The 27694-nt window shown below is 38.3% G+C and overlaps 1 protein-coding gene across 1 annotated transcript in view; it reads left to right on the forward strand.

The window, feature by feature from the left end:
* Window positions 1-27694, forward strand: part of si:dkey-22o22.2 (neural-cadherin) — a 119910-nt gene that overhangs the window by 63840 nt on the left and 28376 nt on the right. The window contains exons 8-17 of the mRNA XM_055047225.1: window positions 3862-4034; window positions 4118-4280; window positions 4941-5111; window positions 6654-6826; window positions 7598-7765; window positions 15337-15586; window positions 17120-17247; window positions 17340-17526; window positions 17905-18048; window positions 25758-26041. Coding sequence (XP_054903200.1) covers window positions 3862-4034; window positions 4118-4280; window positions 4941-5111; window positions 6654-6826; window positions 7598-7765; window positions 15337-15586; window positions 17120-17247; window positions 17340-17526; window positions 17905-18048; window positions 25758-26041 — 1841 coding nt within the window. The remainder of the gene's footprint in view (window positions 1-3861; window positions 4035-4117; window positions 4281-4940; window positions 5112-6653; window positions 6827-7597; window positions 7766-15336; window positions 15587-17119; window positions 17248-17339; window positions 17527-17904; window positions 18049-25757; window positions 26042-27694) is intronic.

The raw sequence follows: 27694 nt of genomic DNA on the forward strand, positions 1-27694 counted from the left end.
TAAATGGCTTACTCAAATTTTAAAATGAATGTGAGCAGTAGATTAAGAGTTTCTCTAGGCAGTAGATGTTTTTGTTCTGAAAACATTCCTCTTTTTCCAGCTCTGCCTCTAATGGGACAGTAATGAATGTCAACATGTTATTTTTTTAGCAAGCAGAGCGCTCTGACACACACAAACAAGGGGAACAATCACTTTTACACATGTACACACACAACAGCAGTGTTCAGATCACTTACAATTACACACACACACATGCACACAGCAAAGTGGTTGTTTCCATAGTAACAAGTATTTGGGGATAAAGCGTGATAGTATTAACGAGGCCAGCGTACCCCCTGGAAGACACAAATGCATAAATAAAAAAACAAACACACATAAATAATCACTGCGGCTCACACGCAAACACAGCTGTCCCTGATGTACTTCACTCATTTGAATATTTGTGCACCTATCTTTGTGAGGACCTTTACATCCTTTTGTGACTGAAAAATAAAAACTTGTTTATGTGCCAAACTCAAAGTATGTGGAATGCACACGTTGCTTTTCCATTTTTTTCTCCAGTGTTTCAAGAGTGACAGTGACAATGGTTGCTGAAGGCATTTTGTTTTTTGGGCTGTGTCTTTGCTGTTCATCTCAGCAGTGCTTTAAGGGATGCTTTAAAAAAAATACAAACTTATCAAATGTTCTGTTGGACTCCAGTGGCAGAAGCATCCATGTTTTGGCGTCTCTGCAGCATCATTCAGTGTCTTTCATGATGACAATGTTGCCAGTGTATACTTTCCTGCGACATCTATATCTTTCAACCATTTTTGAATTATGAGTTGTTCATATTGCTTTTCAGTGACTCAACAAAGTGTAATGAAGAATGTTTCATGCTCTACCATGAACACTAGACATTATGCTCAATGTACCTGGAAAAACTGGTGACAATGGTTTACTGCAGCTGGTGGAGTGCAACTGAACAAATAGTCAAAAAATGGACAAAAATAACTATACACAATTATTTGAAAGGTTAAATTAGACAATTAGAGTGATGCTAAGATTCTCTCTCATGCAGCTCTTGTTATTTAGGGCATTGAGAAAGAACATTTGGAATTTGGGATCAATTTTCTTCCTCCCTGTTGATTGGAGGAATGGGGTTTGCCCTGTTTCCCACAGAGTAACCTGATCTCAATAGACTGGTTCCCAGTGTGAATCGATGAGGCACTTGTCTTGTATTTGTAATCTTAAAACGTCTCTTTGATAAGTCAGAAATAAAATAAAGTAAGATAAATAAATAAAAAATAGAGCGACCCATGAAGCTGAGTTCAATGTTAGTGTGATTTTCAGCTTAATAAATAAGACATTAAAACAGGGTTTCTGCACACTGTTGTACTTGTACTTTGAAACAAGGCCCTGAATCCCATTGCAAACGACAGAGAGGAGGCAGTTCTGGTTTTAATATGTGTAAAGCAGAGAAATAAGATGTTTGCAAAGGGCTGCTAAGAACAGTTGGCACCAAAAATGTGAGTAAATCCCTTCTGTTTTCTGACATTCAACTAGAATTCGCTCATTTCTGGTGTGATGTCACTCCCAGATCTGAACTTTGACATCCATTTTCGCATGACATTGACACACCAGACTCTTTGTTATTTTTTAAGTTATTGAACAGGTTTTGTTGATGGAGGAGTGTTGGCATTTGAAAAAATAAATTGCAGCTTTGTGGGTTTGTTTATGCTGCAGAAAGGCTGTATGTGGAGTCCACCTCTTGTTGCTCTAGCAGTGCCCATATAATGGCTGGTGTCCTCCACACTTTTTATTTTTGCATGCTGGATTTCCTGCAGCTTGTTTTGTTTGAGAAAATGTGTTTTCCTAGAAAATTACCTCAGTTTGTTCCTCCTACTGTTTTTCTCTATCAAGCCTGGAAAAATGTTGGCACGACGTTCTTTCATTAAGTCCCAGGGGCCGTTCCACAGAGAGCCAGCCACAGCGTCATCTCTTTTTGCAGTGCAGGTGTTCGAGCTGTGGTCTCTGCTTGTTCTGATGAGCAACACAGGAGGATGTTTGGGTGAATTTTCCTCCATATCGGAATGAGAAAAACATGGTCTCTTTTTCCGCAACGTGGCAGAAATAAGGCAGTCAGAACAAACACACACAAAGTGGGTTTTCTCTAGAAAAATCTTGAACATAATCTTTCCCCATAAATGATGTACTGAGACTGTCTCCCAGATGTCCATGTCATGTCAGCAAGAGCAACATATCAGCAATCATTAAGGTGTTTTTTTTTTTGGCAAAGGTGAGACAGTCCTTTGTGTGGTTTTGGCCTTGAAACTCACATGGATGATATTTTTGCCCAGGATCTTTTTCTTATTGTAGAATCATGAGGTCAGGCCTTAGGTGAGGAAAGTCTGCAGTGCTTAAGATGCCATCTTGTTTTCTGTGTTTGTAGGTAATAGCCCATGTCATTTACTTTGGTGTCAAAGCTTTATAAATGTTCTTGTGTGACTTTCAATGACTTTGTTTCTCATCTCATTCTTGAATGTCTTTAGATTTGGACGCGATATGTTGGTTTTTGAGGTATTTTAGCCCACTTTGACATAAAATCTGTGCAGGGAGCTAATTTTTAAAGTGATGACATTGAGGCTTGGACCATGAAAAAGTTGATTGCTGTTATACCAAGAAAATACATTTGCAATGGTGTTTGAAAAAGGTATAAATAACTTTAGCCCTTTTTCTAAACACATGTACTTTGAATTGATAATCACTTTACATTATTTTAATATCGCTTTGAAGAATATTTTATATCAAAAACATTTGCATCACTTTTGTCCCTGTTTAACTTTTTTCTGACTCGCTCAGTCTTGACGAAAGTAAAAAGTAACAATATATACCCTACTGCTAACCTACTTTTTGTTGGTCAGAGGAAATTAAATGCCGGTTAAATCTGAAGCCCTTGGTTCTGTTGTCCGTTCTTTTCTGCCACTTTAAACTTTATTTCCCCTGAGGCTCTGTTTGAACATAACTTATTTTAAGGAGGGTCAAAGTTTTGGGGGTCAGTTCTTTGACGTAGCCACATGCACTCCTCCACTGTTCTCATGCATCTGTGCACAAAACGAAATAAATGTGAACATTTGCACATAAATGTTGTATTAACGCTCTTTTTCACACTCTCAGGCACACCTACACACACGCCGGCACACACTCATCTGCACTCATGCAGCAGATGGCCTTTGGCTTGCTCGGATGTTCTGCTTTGTCACTTCAAAGCTTTGTGAAGTATTTTCATGTAGATGTGATCGCGCCCTCTCAGCCTCCGTGTCTATATTGATGCTGCTACCAAAGCTGCTTGTTTGTTTGTTTGCGATGCCTCTGTTATGTTAATGCCGCAGCAATTGTTAGCGCAGAAAAAGGGCATTTGTTTTTCACCTGAGTTGGAATAATGTGAGGGTTTTTTGCGAGCTGTTGCTTCAGTTGACAGTCGCTGCTGCTGTTGACCCACAGAGCAGGAAACACACAGCGCCGCTTTTCATCTCCAGTGTTTTTTAAACTCAACACGTCCGCTGTTATTTATACTCACCAGCAGGATTTTTATTGTGGATGCTGTGGCTCAGAAACAACCACAGCAACTTGAGCAGTGGCTCCTGGGTGCTTTCTTATACTTTCTGTTTGCAGAAACATTTTTAATTTTCTCATTCCTCCAGAGAAGTTTATGTATTGCCATCTGGCACAAAAAAAAAATCTTGTGATGCAACTGAACAGGATTTCTAAAGATGTTAAAGCATTCAATGTTCCCTATATAAGAAACCTTATTAGGAAAAAAATTATTTGGCTCTTTTTAGAAAAATAAAGATTCAGCTAGTATTTTAATATTTTTATGTCTAGGCATCATCAAGCTGCGGCGGAGCCCGCCCCCCAGGCTCAGGGGCCCGCAGTACGTCCTCAACATCACCGCCACAGATGACAACGCTTCCGGTGGTTCCTACCCACTCAGCAGCGCCGCGCAGGTCATCGTTGGGATCAATGACATCAACAACAACAAGCCTGTGTTTGATGAGGTTCCACAATTGATCCCATATTGTGAATAAAAATGCATCAACAGCTTTTTCATCTCCCTGACTATAACGTTTGTTTCTGTCAGTGTCAAAACTACAATGCAGCGGTTCTGGAGAACCAGCCGCCAGGGACGTTCGTGCTTCGCGTGGAGGCTCATGACGCAGACACGGGGGTCAACGGAGAGGTCAAATACGGCATCATGCACAGAGACGGTGTGTCGTCCGGGTTTGATATTGACCCTCACACTGGTAAGCTCTAAAGAAGGACCTAATGTAACAGTTTATATACACTGATATAAACTGTTATTCTATCAATAATTTTGAGGTAAAAAAATGACACATTCCGCAGATTTTCCATATAACCACAAACTTATTTTGTGAAATATTGAAAATAATTTAACTAATTTTCAAATAACAAAATCAACTTTTTTCGACTAAAATGCCATATCATCATTCCTTTAGTTAATGCTTAATCATTTGTAGCAAAGGATGCATCTGCTGCTAAAAAATGGTTTCAACACATGAAAAACTCAACCTTTCCTACAGTATTGACATCAATACAGTGTAGAGCTGATCTATTGATTGTTGTATTGATTTATCAATTATAGGTGGACAGCACAAGGTACTAAACAGATATTTTTGTACTGAATTTGAACTGGGTGAAACTAAAATTACCACTTGAAGAATTCAAGTGGTGGGTTGAACATATTTATATCTTAAATGCAAGATGTATTTATTTTGTACGGTTTTGGCTTAAATACGACTATGTTGTTCTTTTAGCAAATTTTCTTTCTATTAGGTCGGTATAATCCAGTGAATATTTAATCAATTACTGTGTTAGCTGACATCTTAATCCGATTAACTGTTTCAGCCCTAACATAGTGTCTTGTGTAAATTGTGTCTTGTCAGGTGTGATCACCACAGCAGTAAGTTTTGACAGGGAGCGTCAGAGAGAATTCACGCTTTCTGTGACGGCCACTGATCAGGCTGAGGAGCCACTGATTGGCATCTGTCAGATCACAGTGCTGATCCTCGATCAGAACGACAACGACCCCAAGTTTGAAAACAGCCGCTACCAGTGTAAGTATTGCTGGAAGACATTCTCATTCCCAGCAGATGAGCTGCAGGACATGTGGACTATTTGACCATTTCCAGCTCAACACGAAGCATCATCTGGTCCAGAATACGTTTACAGGGAAAAGGTGAAACAAAAGCCTCATGTTTGTTGTCACTGACGTCTGCTAATCTGCATCTTTGTAAACCTGGAAAGCTCTTCATGCTGATGAAATATTCGCAGTGATACTCCATGGATTTGTGTTTGTTTACTGTCTGTGCAAATATGTGTTTTGATAAGCGACTTGTCAGAAGTTCTCCACGTCCGATTACAGAAACACGCAGAGTGGCTCATTAACTATTTAAGAGGCAGATTTAAATGTTTCTGGGACATGAATTTATTTACCGCTGGTTAGTGAGTGTTTGCATGCTCTCCTGCCAGAAAGCACTTTTATTTAGTTGGCTTATTATTCATATTGTGGTCTTAATACACATCCAAAGGTTCTGGGCTTTCGGCGCGGCGATAAGCAGCTGGTATGTTTTCTCCTTACTTTCTAATAGCTTTAACATATTCGGCACTTCCTTTTCCTGCAGAGAAGTATGTTTACTGGGAAGTATCCTCCGGCTGCAGAAACAACTTTCAGACATCTGTGAACATGAAAGTAATTCTAAACTTAGGATAGAAGTATAGAAATCCAGCACTTGCTTTAAAGTTTTGGATTTTGCAGCAAATATTAACAAATAGGAGTAGAAAAAAAAACCTCTGCCAAATTTATATTCAGTGTTTGTTGCAACTGTGACTCAGTGTGGATTTGACTAGGCTTGTCCAGAACATGCACCTTGCTGTCTTTGTTGATCATAATTGATTTGTGAAAGCAGTACAAAGGGTAAAACATTCAGGAAAGTGAATACTTTTTCTAGTATTCATCTTTTTTGTGACATTTTCGATGCTATGGGGATCTAGAGATTGCTTGTGTAGAACACTTGTTTAGAAAATTACTATTTTTATCAATATATCTTGTAAACAACTACATTACAGTAGAGCCTCACAGTCCAAGCTGTTGGTCAGAGTGAAGGCTTTTTCTTGGATTTCTCATTATATTTAACAGAATATGAGATGAGTTTTCAGTTGTAATGCATTCACAGACACCCAAATATGCAAAGGAAAATATTATCGACATAATGTTTGTGAAAGCAACATTTGAGGGAGAAAATGCAGCAGTCGACCTCCTTTCCTCTCGTTGTTTTGGTTGTCTGATCAGCACTGACATGCGCCGCAGTCAGCAGGATTTGAGGTTATATTCATAAATATAAAAATGCATGTTGACTTTGTGAAATGAGACCCAGAAATGACAAAATGAGGTGACACTCTGCTGACACATCACAATGCTGCGTTCCTATTATTATAATGTCTGCTTACAACCACACAATGTGGTGGTAAATTTTGTTCCGTCAAATTTAATCAAATATATTCGTCATGCTTGAGTGAGAATGGGATTCTGGGTGGAGCTCGATGGACTACATCTAGCATCTTTCTGGACATTAAACCAAATGTTTTTCTATCTTCAGACTTCCTAAGAGAGGACACTCCAGTTGGAACTAGTTTTTTACGGGCGGCGGCGCACGACGACGATCAGGGGAGCAACGCGGCCATCACCTACTCGCTGTCCAACCAGAAGCCAGCTTACCTGCACATCAACCCCAACACTGGCTGGATTTATGTCAACCACCCAATCTCACAGGTTAGAAACACAACAGGTTCAACCTTAGTTTAACTTCATGCCAGCTTTCAGTCTACTCCAAAAGTATTCATACATTTTGCACAAACTTTAATATATTTCCCAGCAATTTTATGTGTATCAACAAGACATAGTACAAAATTATTAACTGCAAAAAGTTCTGTTTTCGAGTTGCAAATCCGGCTGTAACTGAATGGTTCATGTTGCAGCTTATTTGTGTTCAAATGGTCCAATCAAAGTCCAACCTGAAATCCTATTGTGAATCATAAGTGGCAGGTAAAATGCAACCTGACTTGAGTTTTAGCTTTTCTGTGGAATGACGAGAAATGTTAGCACCCGTGTGCAAACATTTAACTCAGATGGGCTAAATACAACTTCATGTCACATTTTCAGAGTGAAAAACATCAATAACATTTTTACAGTAAATGGTATTAACAACTATTGTTGTAAGGAACCAATATATGAATAATATCCAGGTGTGTGACTTCTTCTGGAAATTCATTTTTAATTTTTTCCTTAATTTATGTTTTCCACCTACTGTTTAATGAAACTTAAATTTTGCCTTTGTAAATGATAACAAAATAAATTGATAATGATTTTGCTCATCATCATCTCAAAATCTAAGACTTTCACGTAAACATGAATGACAATATTACTGACTTTTCAATATTTTAACAATTATGTCCTTATGTAAGTACATGTTTGGTTCTCCACAGACCAAATAAATAGTAAATTTACTTCATTTGATCTCTCTACCTGTTTGTCTCCTTAAAGACGTCCCGGATCAACCAGCAGGTCTTGGCCTCAGACGGAGGAAACCGCAGCAGCTCTGTGGAGCTGACCGTCATCATCACCAACGTTCACAACCAGCCGCCCCACTGGGATCAGCCTGAATACTGGGTCACTGTGCCGGAAAACACTGTCCGAGATGCTAAGATAGTGGTGAGTCAGAGACCATGACACTTTCAAATTTAAACTGAATAAATGATTTGACAACTATGACTTTTCATAATCACTGGGCAAGACATGGGGATGATTTTATCCAAGCTGTACAGAAAAATGGCTGCATGATTATTTTTCTGTGTTCAGGATTCATTAAGGCATTTATCACTTTGCAGACAATGAGTATTGATTCGAGCGTGGTTGTAATTATTTTGAAAATATATTTCCAATCACATTTTACTTACAGCACATTTGTGTATTTTTTACAATTTTAATGCAAAACATTTTTACTAAATTTGAACATTTATTCCATTTGTTTTCTTTTTGAACATACTTTTGTCTCACCAGTTAAATAAAGTTTTTCATTTGAAGTTATTCTCAATGTCTTTGTTTCTGCAGAAATCCCTGAAACTGTTATCTTGCAACAAGCTTTTTAGTTTTTGAAATAGAGAAATATTGCTGTATGGAACGCAACTCGAATGTTTTTTTTTAGCAAATTTGTGAAAAGTAAACCACAAACAGGCAAAGGTTGACTTTATAATACATGTGACAACCCAACAGTTTGCATTGCTCTTGGTGATGAAAGGTTTGGTTGCAGCTGCCTAGCGATTGAAACCAAATCCATGAAGTTCTCTGAAATGCTATTGAGCTCATATGAAGGCAGAATAATTTCTCGAGGTCTGTAACTGTTGACTGCAGAAAGTTCATGAACTCTGTGCACTACTCACCATCTGCTGACCCCACTTTGTGATTTTATTCGACCCACCGCTTCATGACCGCAATGCTGTCATTTCTGATCACGTCCATTTTCTTATATCATCACTAACAGTTGACTGTGGATTTTCTTGAAGGGAAGAAATTTCTCAGCTGAACATCTTGTCACGGTACGATGCTGGAATTTACTGACCTGGTAATAAAGGCAGTCGACAGCTTACGTGCTTGATTTTGTACACCTGGAGCCATGAAACTGATTGGGTCAACTGTATTCAGTTATTTAAATCTCTGACCCAATACTTTTGGCAATATAGTCAAGGTTTCTTTGTGATAATTGTGATAACCAAATAAAAATTCTGATTCACATTTAGACACATTTAGTTTCACACTATAGTCTAAATGTGTGAAACTATTTGAGCCGCAAGCGAATGCGACTCAAATAAAAATTTTTGCCCATATCCAATTTTTTCATGACTGTCTGAATGGCTCAATTCTGATCTTTTCACCCCCAAGAAAGAAAAAATGTCTGATTTGTGCCATCTCCATGTGGTACTCAATATGTTACATATATGATTGAGTTCAAAGCATTTGCAGCTATTCAATCCAACTTTTACTTCATTGACATGACACATGCATCATAATTCTGCACCAGAAGAAGCCACACTCTGTGAACCAGGAGACAAACAGTGGCAGAAATCGATGAAATTATGTATTAAGTCTATTCCAACAAAGCACATCACAGTCACAAGCACGCCACTCCTCACTCATCCAAACATCCAAACTGACTTCTCTACTGTCAGCTCCTGTTGCTGAACAAACTTTAAGATCAATCTATAAATAGCAGCATTCAGTATTACTTTGATAAGCGATGCACAGTTTGCTATTAGTTTAATTAGTGGTATGAACAACCACGTAAAAAAAAATAAAAAATACGATTTCAGCCAAAAAATCTGAAATGAGCCTCAAGATCTGCTGTGTGATTCAAGCTTTAGAGTCTTTCCAAACTGCTGTTTTCTAGTAAAAGCAGTTTGCAAAGTCTTATCTCGTGTCCCATTTTCTGTTTGAGTGACATGGACAGGACTAATACCTTATTTATTTGCTCTTTGAGATGAGTTGAGGAAGAAAATGACAAAAATCGAACGTTTTCGCTTTTCATCCCAGATTTTTGGCTCTTTTGGGAATATCTTCCACAACGTCTTCAAAAAGATCCCAACTATCCCGGTTGTCCCCAATTGTTGCTGATTAGGAAATTACCACTTGTGCTGATCCGAGTTGTAAAGCAACACGTTTTGTGGGGAAACGTAGAAAAACAGGAATATTTAAGCCCAGTTGTTCTCCTGCAGCAGCGAAACAGCTCTCTTTCATTTCCATCCCTCGTCATGCCTTTGCAGAGCGCCCCGAGGAGGCTGGAAACACTCTTTCTTCCTCTTCATCCTGCTCTCTCATCCGTCCCTTCCTTCTTCTCCCCGACTCTGTGTCAGCACGTTTAGCCGAGCTCCACCAAGCACTTTTCTGCCGAGTAAACAACAAACCCGCCCCGAGTCTGTCTCACCTGACTCACAGCAACCAACACACACGCGTACTGCTTGTAGACCTCAAGGGTTTCTCTTTTTTTCCTCTTTTGATCCCCCCATCCTAATTTGTTCTCTCTTCCTAAGCCTCTAGTTTTGGAGGTGGAGGAGTTTTCACCCTCCAGCTGCTCGATTTCACGGAGGTTAGTCAGTTTTCAAACAGTGTTTTTGGGTGTGTATCGGTGTGTGTTTCTGTGCTCCTTTTAGAACATTTTTCACTGAACGTCCTGAAAAGTGCTGCTGGTGATTGGAGGTTGTTCCACCCACACGCTCCATCTGTCAGAGATGATTGAGGGGAAGGGGAAAATTACACCTGCTGTCTGAGCATCACAATGGACTCCCATCACCTCCGAAAAACAGACGTTTAATTATTGTGTTTAACCTGACAGAGACGGTGCGAGGGAGGCGGGAGGGAAGGAGGGCGGCAGGAGAGGGAGTCGAAGGAAACGGACTAACACATTGTTGATTTCAGTCTTTTTATAGTATCTGTTGACAGCATGGAAAATATCAAAGAATATGAGTTTTTTCTTTCTCTTGGATGAACAGAGCAGCCACAGGTTTTTATTGCATTCTTTCTGAGGAGTGAATGTGTTTGTATGGCCTTAGGAATGATGGAACTGTAAGGGTGATATGGGGATTTTTTTTTGCAAATTTTCTGAGCATTTTATGATCTAATCTTTAGGCGAATTTACTGGGACATCAACTGGAACTTATGTTTCTTTCTTAAAGGTTTTTTCATGTTTTGATTGCCTCTGTAAGGTCACTGCTGATGTCTTTTCAACTTGACACCGTGTGACAAACACCTGTGTTCTCTAAACTGTTAAATTACCAGATGTTCAGCTTTTATAGAGGGTTTCACAGTTCTTTTGTATTAGTTAAGAAGAATTTTTAGGGTTAGTCTCAAACTGCTTTAGCAAAATTGTTGCATTCATAAAAACCAGGAAACCTGGAGGAGTCGTGAGAATATTGATGATTGTTTCTGTTTGAGCAGTTGTTCAATTTGACCATTTATTACAATTAAAACCCCATTTTTAAGATTTATCAACTTATAATTGAATGTAAATGATCTTAGAAAAGAAACACTGATTTGAGATTTGGTTTATGACCATCCTTCAAAATCTTCAATGTAAAATAAAAAAGAATCAACAAAAGAAGAGAGCTGTATAAATCTAATAAGCAACATTGAACAACTAGCTGCGTTTCCATTACAAATATGCCAAAAATCACACTTGAATAAGTTTGATAAGTCATTAAAAAGCATGCCATCCGATCATCTTCCAATCACTTCCTCTTTACTTCTTTGTCTTTTCCGACAGAAGACGTATCCAGTCTTGGTCACATGACTTCTTGATGTGAAAAAAAGTGTTTGCAGTTTTGTGAAATGCACAAATTTTGAAACACCTGAAAAATCACTTCATCCTTGTGCTTTCTTGTCCTAGAAAGCACAAGAACTTTCTATCGAAATTCTTGTTTGTTTGTTTTTCAAAATTGGAATCTTTCCATTAAGCAGATTTATTTTTATTATTCCAATTTGTGCAATTAAGTGATAAATGAAAAAGTAGCTACTACCTACCATTCAAAAGAGAATCTAACAAACAACCACAAAAGCTGTAAGGTAGCAATATCCCTTGTGCAGGAAATCAATTTAGCTAATTAAAATGTATAATATACCAGATCTGACAACTTACACAAATCACTCCAAGGACTGAAATATGTCCTCCTCCTTCTTCCTGCCTCCTTCCTCCTTCGTCTCTTCTGCAGTGGGTAATTGCACCAAGGAGAAACTGTTGTTTTAAATTTAGCAGCCTTAATAAGGTATGTTAATCACATTGTTAACGAGGCAGAGGGAGAAACATGCTGCAGTGGTGGAAGGTGCTGTGTGTTAAATCTCCATATCAATAAGCTGTTGTCATCTCCCACTCAGGGTATAATAGTCTCCTCATCATTTGACTTCCTCCTCTTGCTTTCTTCTCCATCCTGTTTGTGTATTCTCATGGAACAGGTACTTTACCTACAGCTTAACCTTATAATGTTTCATTTTTGTAGCCCAGTATTGCTTTCCAGTATCTTTTTTTTTTAAAGAAGCTGACTGCTGAAAAAACCTTTATTGTCCCTCTTTGAGGAAACTTAGGTTTGCCAACGTCAAAGTGACAGGCCAGCAAAAGCATCCATGTTTCCACCAACAAAGTACAATTATAAAAAACATAAAGTAAGAATTAGAGTATACAGTGATTAGAATTGTCTTGTTGCAGATCTGCTGCGTAAACTTTCTTCACCCACTTCTAAAATACAGTTGATTACCAAAACTTCAGTAAAACTTTATTCAAATGAGTTTTTATAAAACAGCCAAATAAATTAGTGCTTTACAATTTATCTATAAAAATTGATTTAGGGGAAACTAGGAGTGCTACATCTTTTCAAAGTTACCAAAAAAGTTGAAGTGCTAAGCTAAAAATTAGTTCTGCTATTAGCGCATTAGCGGATTAGTGGAAGTGTGCCCACCATTGCAAAAATGTTGCTACATCATACAGACATAAAGAAATTGTTTCTGGGTTATGAAACACAACAATATGGAAAACAGAAACTACAAAAATACTGAAGCATTTCTACTTTTAGTTCAGTGCTTTTTTTTGTTTGTTTCTGGAAGTTAACTGTGTTGTTCATAGATCATATAGTCACTTCCATATTGCTTCTCCATCCATCCAGTCACATAAAACTGACGTACATTTCAAACCAGGACTTTAGGACCAAAGTATTTATTTATTTTTGTGTTCTGATACACCCCTCGACAAGCACAACACAATACTCATCTGCATGAAAGATGTAACAGTAGGTGAAAATAAAAGCGAAGACTTTTGTTTGACCTTACTTACCTTGCTTCAGCATTTTGAAGTAACGAGCTTTTAGCAGTGAAGCTGAAAGGATGAAGTGCGTTCCAGCTGCTGCCTCAGTCCCAGCACCAGCCACACCAGCTGCCAGCGATCTCCAGCCATTTCTCCACGGGCATTAATCTGTGTGGGAGAAGATGGCAGACACTGATCAGTTTAGCTTCAGCGCACTGCAGTGATGTCTAATGAGATGATTCCTCATTAACACTGATTCCATACGCTCCGCTGCCCGGGCCTACTGCAGGGCTGAGCCACGCTGCACCAACATGTCAGGACACGACTTCTCACCTGGAAACTCAAACACACCTTGAACCTAAATGGGTTTTTTAAGAGTCAAACGAAAGAGGAAAACCTATTCAAGAATATAAAGAGATTAAATAACTTGTTGGGGGAAATAATTGAAGCGAATGTGGCGTATAGGTCATGTTTTCTACAATGGAAACACTGATTTATTATTCCACTATAAACTGACCTTTTAACCAAGAATCTTGGTGTTTTCTTACAGCATATGTTTCTCCAAATTGCTAAGTCGATAACAAAGACACAGGAGTCACTGTTGCTTGGAAGGAGAGGGCTGAGAGGGTTTTGGTGTTTAAAGTTGTTGACAGCATTTCTCACTCAGGGAAGGCATGTTAACTCCAGGAAATGACAAGAACATATGGAGTTGCTCGGAGGTCATATTTTCTTTTTCAATTGAGCAAGTCAGTTTCTCTACGCATCAATTCTTTGTGCTGAAATAGATTAAGCATGCCCTTTACCAAAGTGAAATGATTTTACATCGACTGCTCACCGGGGGCACCTTCCACAAATGATCTATTGATAAACAAGGTGAAGTGTTGATAATTGGCTTTTTTTTCACTTCAATTGTCCCATTAATCATAAATACATATTGTTTGACATGTCACTGAGACCTGACAAAAAGATGTCAAATTTGAATTCAGCAGCATCATCCTTCATCGATTTTCTAAATTTTTAAAGAAAATCTAATGCATAATTTGAGAAGCTCTATTGAGAATGATAATACATCTTTTGAAGATGGTTGCATTGGATGGTTTCTGTGTTGATTTGCTACAAAAGACATAGATCTGGATCTCCTCTGGAGCCAAGAAACCCTACAGAGGGAACCATGAGTCGTCTCATTCAGATATATCTTTATATTAGTTTAATGGACAATTATTTATAAATTATGTTTCCAACACACACGTTGTGTGTGTTTGTGCTGCTTAGGTCACAACCCTGAACTGTAAAGTGAGTTGACATCATTCAACCATGGGAACTGGTTATGCAGCATGGATGGGAATCTCTGAAGGACAAAATACTTGAAAGCCTTTTCTCACAAATACAAACATGAACACAGACACAATAAACTGTGACTTCAGGGGAATTTCTCCTATGAAAAAAAATATAAGAAACAACAAGAAGTCATAATGGTGTTTCTTAAAGATGCCTTATAGCTTTTAATCTGAAAACTAAACTGAATTTTAATTATGATTTGAATTATATAATTAGAGTTGTCTCATAATTATACCAGTGAAAATCAAAATTGAGTTTGAGTCTCATTTCACTCTATTGTGAAATTATGCTTGTGAATCTCAGTCATGTCTTTTCTTACATAGCGGAAATGAGGGTTTAGTTTCCTTGAGACTTTTGGTCAGCCAGTAGTTGCATCAATCTAATGACCAACTTAAGACAATTTAAACTCACAGGAGTTCACACATTTGGCTTGTTACATTAAAAAAAAGTAAGTAGTGATGCACTCAGAGTTTCTCTCTAAGAACTTTTTCCATAATAGGTCTGAAATTCTGCTTTGGTCACTGAAATCCTGCATTCTTTGAAATGTAGATGAGTACTTCAGTTAAGTTTTCTGTTGTAATAATAGATCAGAAAACTTTTGGATCTGTTTCACAATGAAGGGCTGTATAGACGACACCAGCTGCATCGCCTTGTCACAAACCCACACAATCCTCTTTGGCTTGATTTTCTTTATGAATTATGTTGAGGTTCACAGTGAAAAAATGCAACTTGTCTCTATTTCTGGACTTTAATATAAACTCAAAGCTTAAGATGAATACACAGAAGAGAAGCTGATCCATTCAGTGGCTGTATAAAGACATTTCATATTTATCCTGAGCACTATTGAATACATTTAATCTAACTTAAGGCCCCTTCCCTTCTCTATCCACCACTTACCAAATAATAAACTTTAAGTAAATTATTTAAAGAGAAACAGTTTAAATATATAATTACATAAGGCCAGAATTAGTTGATCCAACCTGCAACATCAAATGTAGGAACATAAAAGCAGAACTTGGTAACCTGAAAGTGAACTTTAATCCCTCTGTGATCGTATGTTTTTGTTGCTGGCACTTTAACAAGTAAAATCTATTTTTCTATTCAGACTGTCAAGGCAACGTCTCCACTTGGCGATCCCAGGGTGACCTACAATCTGGAGGAAGGCCTGGTGCCAGAGACCAACATGCCGGTGCGGTTTTACATCAAACCAAACCGGGTGGACAGCTCGGCGTCCATCCTGGTGGCCGAGAACCTCGACTACGAGATGACGCGCTTCTTCACGCTGAGAGTGCGTGTGCAAAACGTTGCTGCTGTGCCTCTCGCCTCCTTCTCCACTGTTTACGTCAATGTGACAGGTAAGAATGGCTAAGGTGAGGCTAACATAAATTGTTTTGCAAACCGAGAATTTTCAGCTGTTTTCACCGTTCATCTTAATTCAAGGTCAGTTTTTGATTTAGAGCTTTCCATGACTTTATTTCATTTCAAATTTAAATGAAATTTACATGAAAGTTAAAGATGTTATATGAGAGAAAATGTACAAATCTTTAGCCTATTATCATTTAGCTTTGCTCAGAATCTTACTTTTATAAGTTCTGAAGTTGGTATTATTGGCATTCTTGCCCCCTATTGGGGTAAAATAGGTGTTACATAATTTTTAACAGAATCTAAACAGAGACAAAAATAATTTGAATTAATGCTCAATTGTGTTGTTGTTGAACTGAAGACATTTTCTATCATTAATTTCACATTGTTCACAGAAAGGTTTACGAAGCAGCAAAAAAAACATTCTTCTTTAAGCTTTATCTGCACAAAATTCATTAGAACTGAACTGAAATATGTTACACACTTAATTACAAAATTGTGTTTATGTTAGCGTTAGCATACTATCTTAATAAATCAAATAAAAACATAGTCTACAAACACAAGAAATGAATTCATTAAAGACTTTGGAGCTGTATTTATAGAGTCAGATATATCTCAAAAACAAATAATAAACATTGACATGCATGTTATGTCAGTGTTTTTCAATGTTCAATATCTTTCAAACCACAAGCAGTTAGCATGAAAAGACAAAAACTGAATCTTTTATGAACTCACATAAGCATAACAGAAATGGGACAGTTAATAAAATCTATTTTGGTTGATCTTCTGTTTTTAAATCCAGAACTCCAGTTTTCTAATTTACTACAGTTTGAACCATATAAAAGTAATTCCATATTCACTTGCATGTGAAAAGTCGCAGTTTATCTGTGAAGAGCAGAAGCCATCAGTAGGAACAGCTCAGACGTAATGAGGGACAGCCCTGGAAAATGACGAGGACTGAGAGTAATGAGGTTCCGTGGTCGTCTGCAGCAGAGAAAGAAAAGAGGAAAAACATCAACGGTGTGAGCTCCATGCTGCCTCATTTCAAAAGTGACTCATTTCTCAATCGGCATCTGTGGGTGGAGGGAAGAAGAGAGGAAAAAACACTTCCTGACTTTGACTGGCTTTGAACAAACCTACTCTGGATGCTCTAATTGGTTTAGCGGAGCTTGAAAGTGAGCTGACAAGCTTCTTTGTGGACACTTCAGGGTGTTATGAGGATAATTCCTCGCTAATAACTCAATTTTCATTTGCAAGGAGAGACTCATTCCAACTTTCTTTTCTGATGGACTTCAGAGCACAGACGTTTCTGTTTTCCTTGTTTCTCTGTTGTTCATGGCTGGTGCTCTTTGATCGTCTTTGGTAGAGTAAAATGTTGCACAAACCAAAAAGTTGGTCTGGATTAAATCCAACTTAATCAGCTTTTGTAGACACAACAGTTTGTGTTCTGCCAACAAGAAAACTAATAATATTAATTAAAATTAGGGATAATAAATTGCTCTTTTTGTTGTTGTTTTCTATTACAGACGTCAACGACAATGTTCCTTTCTTCCTGTCATCCACATACGAGGCCACGGTGCCTGAAGGAGCACAGATTGGCACATCGGTCGCTCAGGTCTCGGCGACAGACCTCGACTCGGGTCTGCATGGGATGGTAACAAGCATTTGTTACTCCGATCCCTTGGCCGAACTTTCACATCCTCTTCTTCTTGCATTTTTAACCTGTTCTGTGCATCTTCTCTTCAGATCCACTACACGATCCTGAAGGACGAGAGCGGAGACTCTCAGTACTTCAGCATCGACTCCCGCAGCGGCGTCATAGTAACCCGTGCTTCTTTTGACCGTGAGCAGAAAGCTTCTTACCTGATCGAGGTGCAGTCGCAGGATGGCTCCGAGTCAGCCCGACCGGGCCAGCAAGGCCAGCCAAACACAGGTACCAACCAGAGTCATCATCTCATTCACTTACTGCACACACCTGATAAACATACAGAGACTTTGGCATTAGAGGCATCAAAGTGATGATGCCATTAATCAAGAATAGACCCTAACCCAAACCTATACTATATAATTGAATTAATCTTTACTTTTTATTTATTTAACCAGTGCAGCACAAGTGGTTGTAAACCTTTTTTATTGTTATGTGCAAGACATTGATTTTTGATTTCTGAAGCACTTCTCATACATTAAGTTGCAGCTTCAGTTCTGGGTTTATTTGAGACGTGTAGACATTTGATGCAGCAACATCCTGAAGTCCCTAAATTCAGTGATGATTTAAGTGTACAAATACACTCTGTGTCGATCCTTCATGCAGACACTGCCTATGTCAGGATCTTTGTCACCGATGTCAATGACAACGCTCCGGCGTTTGCCCAGCCAGTGTATGAGGTCAGTGTGGAGGAAGACAAGGAGGTGGGCTACGTCCTCATCACTGTCACAGCCAACGACGAGGACGAAGGTCAGTCTGAATCTGGCTTTGTTTTTGGATCGCTTTCTGCTTTCTGGTTGTGGCAAAGTGACACAAATTATGTTTTCATTCCCATTGTTTGTTTTATTCTTTAATATAAATCTTTTTTTACCAATGGAGTTTAATTCATTGCTTCATGTTTCTGGTCTTCTTTTATCTTTTTATTTTGTCGTTCTCTTCCTACTTTTGTTTCTCATTTATTCCATTGTTTTGTTGTATTATCAGACTTTTACAACACATTTCTGCCCTTTCAGGTTTACTTAAAGGTGTTACTTTTTATTTCAGACCTCCTCAGAATGAAAGTTGTAGACATGTTTGCTTCCTGTTACCATCATGACCAATAGAAATGATTGCTAGTCCCACTGATCTGGTCATCTTGTCCTGCAGGAGCAACACAGAACCACTTCAGTCCGGTTTTAAAAAGCCTCTTTCTCTTCTTTCCCATTAAGGTCTTAAACTGATTCAGTGCAGAAAATAAACTCCTCTCTAGCTGGAGGACAGTCAGCGCTCTTGGCTGAGTTAAAAAAGACATAAACACAGACACACAGCTGTAAAACCAAACTGACATGTCCTTATACAGCGTAAGTTATGATTGTAATAAGACATTACTTGGATGTATGCTATGTTTTTGAATATGTACAGTCTGAATAATGAGGCAGCACTAAAACACAAACATTTGAATGTATTAACTCTTATATTTCTGCTGTATTCCAACGCAGCTTACGTAGTGAATTATTTAGCTAAATGTGTTGCCAAAAATGACACAAATGGAACTGATGAACTGGGAGGTGAAAGGTCGAAGTGTGTGTGGTTTTCTTGTTGTGTCTGACTATAAATATTGTATGTTGAGTCTGGGACTGTTGCTGTGTACAGCTGACATCCTGGTCAGTAACAGAAAGATGCATGAGCTGTTTTAGGTGGAGTTGCATTTTTTTTGTGTTATGTTTATGTGCATAAATTGAAGCTAAAAGTGCTAACTTTATCTCAATGTTTTAAATTAGCTAAAAAAAATTCAGGTTCCTCTTTTTTGTGGTCTTGCCACTTTTTCCTCTTCCTCTCCTTGCTTCCTTTCCTTGTTTTCTTCTCCGTGCCTCGTCCACGCGTTTCCTCCCTCTTCTTCTCTTGCTGTCGCAGCTCGTTAGCGAGTGCTGCTGCTCCCTTGAGGTCGACAGTTTTGATGTTTGTCTCCTTGTTTATGTTTGTCCCTCATTCCTCTTCCTCCTCCGCTCTAAACCAATAAGCAGCAGGAGGAAAAAGGACAAAAATATCAGAAAACAAAAGCATAGCCTCTCTTTCTCCATGCGTTTGTTTTTTACTGCTGTTTGGTGTTGGTTTCAGCCTCTGAGATTCTGAGATTTTAGTGGAGTAACGTTGGTGAGCAAGTCATAACTTATTTTCTTTGTCCTCAGAGTAATATTTTACATTTATGTCTTTCTTATTGACTGCTAGCCAGATACACATAATCCTGTTCTGTAGTCCTCAGAGTTTCATCTCATCAGTCGTCACAGATATTTGTAGTGTTTGATAACGCTACTCAATAGTTTGATTTTTGTTGCTCTGATTGAATTGTAAAAGCAATAAAATGGGGAGACACATCTAAAAATAACTGGCATTTATATCTTTTCAGGATCATAAACAGGGTAAAATACCTTTTTATTATCAGAATCCATTTTAATAACCCTTTTATTGTAAATTTTATTTTAAAAATGTTTGAGAGATTAACAAAGCCAATACAAAATATGGAATCATTGTAATAAAATAAGTTAATTGACAGTAATTTAGAATCAAAATGCTCTAATGCTCTAAGATTTATTTGCAAAATTAGTAAAACAAATATTATATGAAACAAAAATGATTAGTCGGATTAAAGCACCAAGTAACATTTTATTTTAGTTTACAGAGAGAAAGCATCAGTAGCATTTGGCTGCACTTTTCTATGACAAAAAACAAAAAAACCTTAGAGAAATATTTTGTATAAAAACACATCATTCAGCTACAAGTAAAGAAAAAAAAAACCCTGACATTAACTTCTAGTCCACTCGGGTAAAATGAAATTATAATTTTTTTTTACCAATATTTTATAATTATTTAACCTCAGGCATCCCAACAGTTGAATAGATGTCAATCCAGATCTGATTTTGTCATTTATTATTATCTCATTTTCGGGATAAAATGAGTTACATAAGTTAAAACTACATTTAAAAAATGAGCCGGTTTTCATGACAGTGACAGCCAATCTAAAACTGTCAGATGTGATTGTACCCTTATGATTTTTGGTTATATTTAGAAGCGCAGCTTTATAGAAGTTCATAAATTGCTGATAGTAATTATTTATTGAATATTTACCATTTGGATCAGATCATTGACCTTTTAGGTTTGACTTACAAACCTTACAGTGAATTAGTTTGATTTAGTGCTGAAATGATGAAAAACACATAATTTCTTCTCGAGAAGTGAGAGAGATTCGAAAACAAGTTAAATCCCAAACAGATACTTCTGTCTGACTCCCATTGCTGACTCAGTGAGGATCAGATTTAAGGTTTGAGTTAATCCCAGTAGGCCCACCATCTAGCCACCAGTTAGGAAGGTTTAGGGGAACGTTTGAGCTAAGATGGCTGTTTCTGCTGATGTTGGTCTCTGTGCTCCCGAGTGGTCCAGAGCCGCAAGCCGTTTAATTCCTACATGCAGTCACTGCTGTGACAAAAACAACGACAATACCGGATCAGGGATCGTGAGAGAATCAGATGGAGTTTCATGTTTTTGCTACATTTTAGTCCCGTGGTCAAGATGCTGCAGAGGTTTTCAGACATAAATAGCAAATAGATAAGATAATAATGTTTCACAAAAGATGAGTTTATCTTCACCTATTTGTCAATAAGATTAAAAGCTGGAGTCTCAACTTCTTGGCTTTGTCAGAAATAAAGTTATACAGTAATAGGAATTTCCACAGCATTTTAGTCTTTTTTAGAATAATCCTTTTTTAACTGAAAAATAAGAGTTACTGTGTTCTTTTTTTTTTCTTGATGCATCCTTTACATAAATATTTACTTACATGTTTATTAAGCAATCATTCTACATGTTGGATATGTTGATGGAAAATATAATTTCTTTATCTTAGTCAAGTGGGTCAGTGCTGTTCGACAAAGACTCTCAAAACGATCCATTTATTATTTATTGGTTCTTATATGATGGTTGTGTTAAAGTTTTCTTTATGCTTCTTTTGTTTGATTGTTTGTTTGTTTGTATGCTTGACATTTGTTCAATTAAGTTTCTTGAACAAAAGGAGAATGTGTGGAGAGGAAGCAAAAGCACAAACAGTCTTCACCCACTTCCAAATGAGAGCATAAATATAAACGTCTAACTTGGTGTGTCTTAAACTACAGGAAGAAATTTGTTATCTTGTTCCTATTGTGATTAAATTCAAGGTTGCCTTACCAGTGAGCCAATTTGTTTCTTGGCTTGAGGCGTTTCCAATACACACCTGCTGATTCTGATGTAAATGCTGGATGCATGTTTTCCTGAAGGTCACACAGGATGAAGAATCAAACTCCTGAAAGAGTTAAAGCTGCACACTGAGACTTGATGAGCTATAAAATGTACTGAAGGTTTTATCCTCCAGCTGTACTGTCACCTTGGCTTCTTTGCTGCTGTGTGTGTGTGTGTTGTACATTATGAGCACAGTTTGTTGTTAAAGCTGACAGGTGTTGAAGGACCAGTGACCTTTCAGCCCTGATATAAACTAGGTATAACAAACACATTTACAGCGGAAATACACACACTGACACTTCAGATCAAACTCCTGCATTCATTTCAGCTTGATTCAGTGTTTGTTGGAATTAGCAGAGGTGAGGTGAAGGGGATGTGAGGAGTGGGTGTAGATTACCCCTCTTCACCTCCTCACTCCCCATAAAGCTGATTAGATGCAGCAGCTTTCGTCGCCCGTCGTGTTTTCTGGCTTCATTTGGTCCTCCTAGTGGAAAATGTGCCGAACTAAGAGTGTCGGGTAATGAGATCAAGAGGCTTTTTATCAGTTCTGCTGAGTTCAGTGTTTCAGTTAAGTGTCGCCTCGGGGTTTAGTAAACACGAACAAGCATCTACCACAGCAGAGAGGTGGAGTGATAATAAGCAACGTGTGATTGGAAGTAACTGGTCGTGTCCTGCTGACCCGAAGTCATGTCTCTGTGCAAACATCTGCCTCACAAAAATCACTGTTTTTACTTCTGATACAAAGCAGTTGAAAGAAATAAAACTTTAATAAATTAAAAGAAGGTCTGCTATCCAATATGACTTCATTACAGCTGCTTCAAATTAATGGTAACATCTTTTCAGTCAGTTTATAAATGTTACTTTCACATTGCTCTCCAATGTTCATGTTCATATTATTCAGGGTCATGTGCAATGTGAGTTTTACGTCATACAAGGTGCAAAATAAGTCATTGAAAGGAATTTTATTGTAATTTTTTGCGAGTGGGTTAGTAAAATTTTCTCTGGTTCCCCACCCGGACCATGCTGGATTCAATATCTTTTCAGAAAAGAAAATTCAAAACGTAAAATGAGTTAGGTAATATTTCTGTACCCTTTAAAAACGTCAACAATGTGTATACACATCCTTAAAAAGTCTTAAATTAGTAAACCTTAAATTAAGGCCTTACAATGTTGTGAGGTTATTTTCAAAAAATGTAAGTTGGCCTTAAGTATGTTAATCGCAGGTCTTAAAATTTGCCATTTTCTGTCAGTCTATAGTTAGTCACACTCAGGCATCTTCATTGCATTCTGTGATTTGAGGCGGAAGGTAACTAGCTGCTAATATACCCTCTGTGTCTTATCAATGGTAAGTGCAAATGTATCAACAGTTGGCTGGACGACGTTTGTTTTCGCCACTGGTTGCTAGCCCATACAAGCCCCTATATTTGTAGTTTTTTTCTGTCTAAATTTCAGTCTAGCTGGCATTAAAAAGTCTTAATTTTGACTGAAACCTGCAGACAGCTTGGTTAAAAATTTTACCATTTAAGGTAACATTCAGTTCAAAATGTTCTTACACAGTTTTAAAGTGAAGAGTTTAGTTTGTCAGAGTGTTGACCTGCAGTCGGTGCTCAGGGACGAATTTGCCCTCCGGTCCACCTCATGAGAAGCAGAGATCTGACCTTAATCTCAATTTTGGGTCCTCTGCTAGGCTGTGAATTAAATCAACCCTGTCCCCTAGTGTGCATGTGTGTGTGTGCACATGTGCTGTTGTGTACGTGTGGGGAGGGCAACACCATATGGCCAGGCTGATCATTAGGGAGGCTGCCGGAGGCAAAAAACCGCTGTAGCTACTCCCCTTACACACATTTACATGCACTCCCATTTACACACGCACACCGAGCCGCTCGCTCAAATGTCACCACAGATCGCGCTTCGAGGCTGAGACGAACCGGTGCACTTAAACTTTTCCTCACAGACACAGAAGCACACGATGTCGTAATGAAGCTCTTCCATGTCTCCACAGATGGTGTTTGTCTCCTAAAGTCTCCTTGGTGCCAGTAAACAGAGAGCAAGCTAGACCCAGACAGACCTGCCTCTGTGTGTGTGTGTGTGTGTGTGTGTGTGTGTGTGTGTGTGTGTGTGTGTGTGTGTGTGTGTGTGTGTGTGTGTGTGTGTGTGTGTGTGTGTGTGTGTGTGTGTGTGTGTGTGTGTGTGTGTGTGTGTGTTTACCTCATCCATGTGTGTGTGGGCATTTTTTCACTTCATCAGGAGGGAAGACGAAAGGCCAATAGTGGGAATGAAAGAAGGGATGGGGAGGAGAATAAATGGGAAAAGAGGGGAAAATATGAGAAAGCTGAAAATGGAAAAGAGATAAAAGGAAAAACAAGATGTCAGGGGAGACAGAGAGAGCGAAGGATGGGGAAAAAAAGCTGAAGAAGACAGAACATGAGCTAAGGAGGATAGAAAAAATGGTAATAAAAGAAGTGTAAATGTTGAGTGGACAGAAAATAGTTAAGAAAAAGAAGGAAATATGCATGAGTAAAAAAGAGTAAAAGACCTAGAGGGAAGGTTTGAAAGATAACAAGGAAGTCAAGGTAACAAGACAAGAAACCAAGGACAAATCGGGAGGATGGGAAGGAGGAATGCCAGAATAAGGAAGAAAAGGGAGATTTATTCATCACTCAATAATACATTCATCTTTAAAAAATAACAATATTTAAAGAAAAGAATCACTTAATTTTTCAGATGAGAGTCATGAACTATAGTTGCATCCATCTCAACCTTTTCATTTGTAAAGGCTGACGACTAACTGATGACTTTGACATTAATTTTGTGTCATTAACCAACTTTGGTTTCGGAGCAGATTTTCATGCAAATATATGGTCTGAAATGAGACATTTAGGATATTTCAATCCCATTAAAGACATTTATTCTGTATTGTTGTGTTTACTGAAGTTTTTTAAATTATATCTCCATCTTTTTTACGTTTCTGGAATCATTCATTTGTCCAAAATCAACATTTTCTAAAACCTTTGGTGGTTTTCTGGGATTTTGTTCAGTCTTGTTCCTTCTATGAAACTTGTATGACAAAAGCACTGAAACTAATAACACCTCAACTGAAATTAAGCATTTTCTCCAAGGCAGCAAACAAATTGTTAAAACTGAGTGGCAGAATGGAAAATCTGAAGTCAAAACTACATAAAAATTAAATATTAAAATCTTTAGTTTAGGAAAGAGACTATTTAAATGGTCAGACAAAAGGTAGTCAAAACTTTACATTTTTCAAAAATACCATTTTTGCGTTTAGGTTAAGGGTTAAATATCAAATTCATGTTAATTCTCCAGGGAAATAATTTCAGCCAAGGTAACGTTTTCTCAAGTACTGCATCACAACTCGATGAGCGGGTCTGATGCAGACAAGATGTGAAGGTGTGAGCATCTAATGAGCCCCACTGTGAGGAAGATGCTCGTTTTCTTCTGAGATGTGATTTCTGCTGCTGCCGTCCACATTGGTCATCAGTGTGTGTCTGTCTGTTTCCTCTGCCAATCAAAGATACTCTTCTTTTGCCAGCAATTCCTACAATACTATTCAAAAAGTAAAGTTTCACAAGAAGAGCTACATGCAACTCAGGTTGTGTTAAAGCAGTGATGTCTAAAGTGAGGCTGGGGGTCCATTTGTGGTCCTCTGGATGCTTTTGTTTTGCCCCTCTGTCCACAATTCAAGAATGAGGTGAAAATGTAATTTATTTTTACAGACTAAATAAAGATCTTAAAATCTTTCTGAAACATTTATTTATTTTGGTACAAGACAAAATATTTTTCTTCAATTAATCCCAAAAAAGTTGTAAAATATTTACTTGTCATTTAAAACAGCAACTGTGCAAGTTTATAGTGCATTTATATTTGGATCGACAATGACTTACAGATTCCTTTATTGCTAAAATTTGACTGCTGTACTTTATATTATATATCTAGTACATTATTGAATACATAAAGACTCCTGACTGTCGTCAATCTGTCATTTTTGGCCATAATGGCAAAAAGTCAAAGGTTGTTTTAGAGGTTATTTGTTTTTTTTCTGATCATGTCAAAAATAAAATAATATTATTAACTGCCTCTGTTTCATCAACTGACATTTGAATACCCAGACAATAATAAAATGCCAGGATAGTAAGTTTTTGAGAGCAGAAACTGAAACAGCTCAAACTGACCCAGACTCTGTTTCTTCCATCCAGGTGCCAACGCTAAGCTGCGCTACCAGATCACTTCAGGAAACGCCATGGGATCCTTCGACGTGGAGCCAGAGGTGGGCACCATCTTTGTCGCTCAGCCGCTCGACTACGAGATGGAGCAGCGCTACGAGCTGCGGCTGGTCGCTTCTGACGGGAAATGGGAGAACGAGACCCTGGTGGTGGTTCAGGTGGTCAACCGCAACGACGAGGCGCCGGTGTTCAGTCAGACGGAGTATCACGCCTCTGTGATGGAGGAGCTCACACAGCTTCCTGTGTTCATCCTGGAGGTCAGTGAATGTGAAGGCTTATTTGTTTTGAGATATCACATGGACAATACTGAGTTTTATTCCAAGTTTCTGATTTCATGAAAAATACAAGTTTCATGCTGCATTTTTATTTCCCCTTCAGAAACAATTATGGCTAAAGTGGAAGAAAATAACATAATAACACTTGCAATAAATAATACACATTAAAATAAAAGCTACATATTGTTTGAGAGAGAAATTAGAAATTGAGTTTACCAGACTATTGGGTGTGAAAACAACCTGAGACTCTAATTTACTAGATCAGAAAACAACGAGTGTTGGATATAATACACTTTTGTAAGCAATCGACTCTGACCTTGTTAAATGTACAGCAAGTGAGAAAATGAATGAATGTTTTGATGTTATTGAACATGTTTTTATTGTCATGCTAAATCATTTAGACATAAATGGAGATCCAATGTTCACTCATTCCTAATCAAATTTAAACTTGAGAAAGTATCACCTTCGAATAGACATGCATAATGTACATTATTGTTCAAATGTTAGTGTTTATATGAACAAGATGTGAAAATGTATCAAGTTTTATGGAGGAAAATCTAATTGCATTAGTTACGCTAAAATTAGCCTGGAGTAAACCTCAGCAGAGATTTGGTGTCATTCCACTAACACATTGCACATGTATGACGGCATTTAACTCAAAAATTGGTAAAAGAGACTCCAAGGTGAAATATTAGGCCAAAAAGGTGTATCAGGAAGTAACCGTCGTCTTCAAAGTTGCCTCTAAAATGTTCGTGTTGACCTCCTTCTCCTGTTGATCTCATCCACCTTTCGTCACACCTATCTCCGGTAATTCACAATAACTTGCATGTGCTGCCAAGCTAAATAAGATTAAAAAGGTGGAAGCTGGGAGGGGAGGGAAATAATCTCCGACAGAGGCGCATGTGTCACCCAGTCCTCAACCCGGGCCTGCTTCCCCTCGCCTGCAGGAATTGATTTGATGTGCTTTTGGTTCCTTTCTGACGCTTTCAATAGTCTTTCTCCCGCACGACGGACGGGTCCTCCCTCATCGCGCCGCACTCTCAGCCCTGTGCACTAATGCAATTCAGTAGATAGCGAACGGAAAAGAAAATCCAATTTGAAATGAATATTTTTTGACTTCACCTGCCTCCTCTGTGGTGCCACCGCTGCTCATCTTCAATATTGTGTACCTGCATCACGGTGTCAGAGGATGCAGAGCAGCGACATGGGGGAGGAGGACTTCAAAGGGTTCAGTAAACAAACTCCACTGACAAAAGAGGAGAAGAAAGGATAAAAGTGTACTTTTTTCTTGCCTTTGTCTGTGTCTATTAACTTTTAATTGCAATGTGTGTCTCGTGACAGATGTGAAGGCTCGACTCATTGCTGCTCTTCTCGTCCCCTCGCTCAGAGAGATAGCAGGAAGGCAGGTTAATTAAGCAAACAGCACAAAGCAGCAGAGAAATGTTTATTCCTGTGTTGTGAAGTCCCAGCGCACAGGGCCAGCTGCTGCAATCACTTCCCCGCTGCATGTCCTAGTTGCTGGGCTTGACATTTCTACATGGTGGAAAAGCAATTTACCTGTTTTGATAAGAAATACGTGATGAGGAAAGAACAGAACAAGATGAAATATTTGCTTATTAAGGAAGGTGTTATTGA

This window comes from Poeciliopsis prolifica, unplaced genomic scaffold, assembly GCF_027474105.1.
Source record: "Poeciliopsis prolifica strain line A6 unplaced genomic scaffold, Auburn_PproV2 SCAFFOLD025, whole genome shotgun sequence".
Lineage (NCBI taxonomy): Eukaryota > Metazoa > Chordata > Actinopteri > Cyprinodontiformes > Poeciliidae > Poeciliopsis > Poeciliopsis prolifica.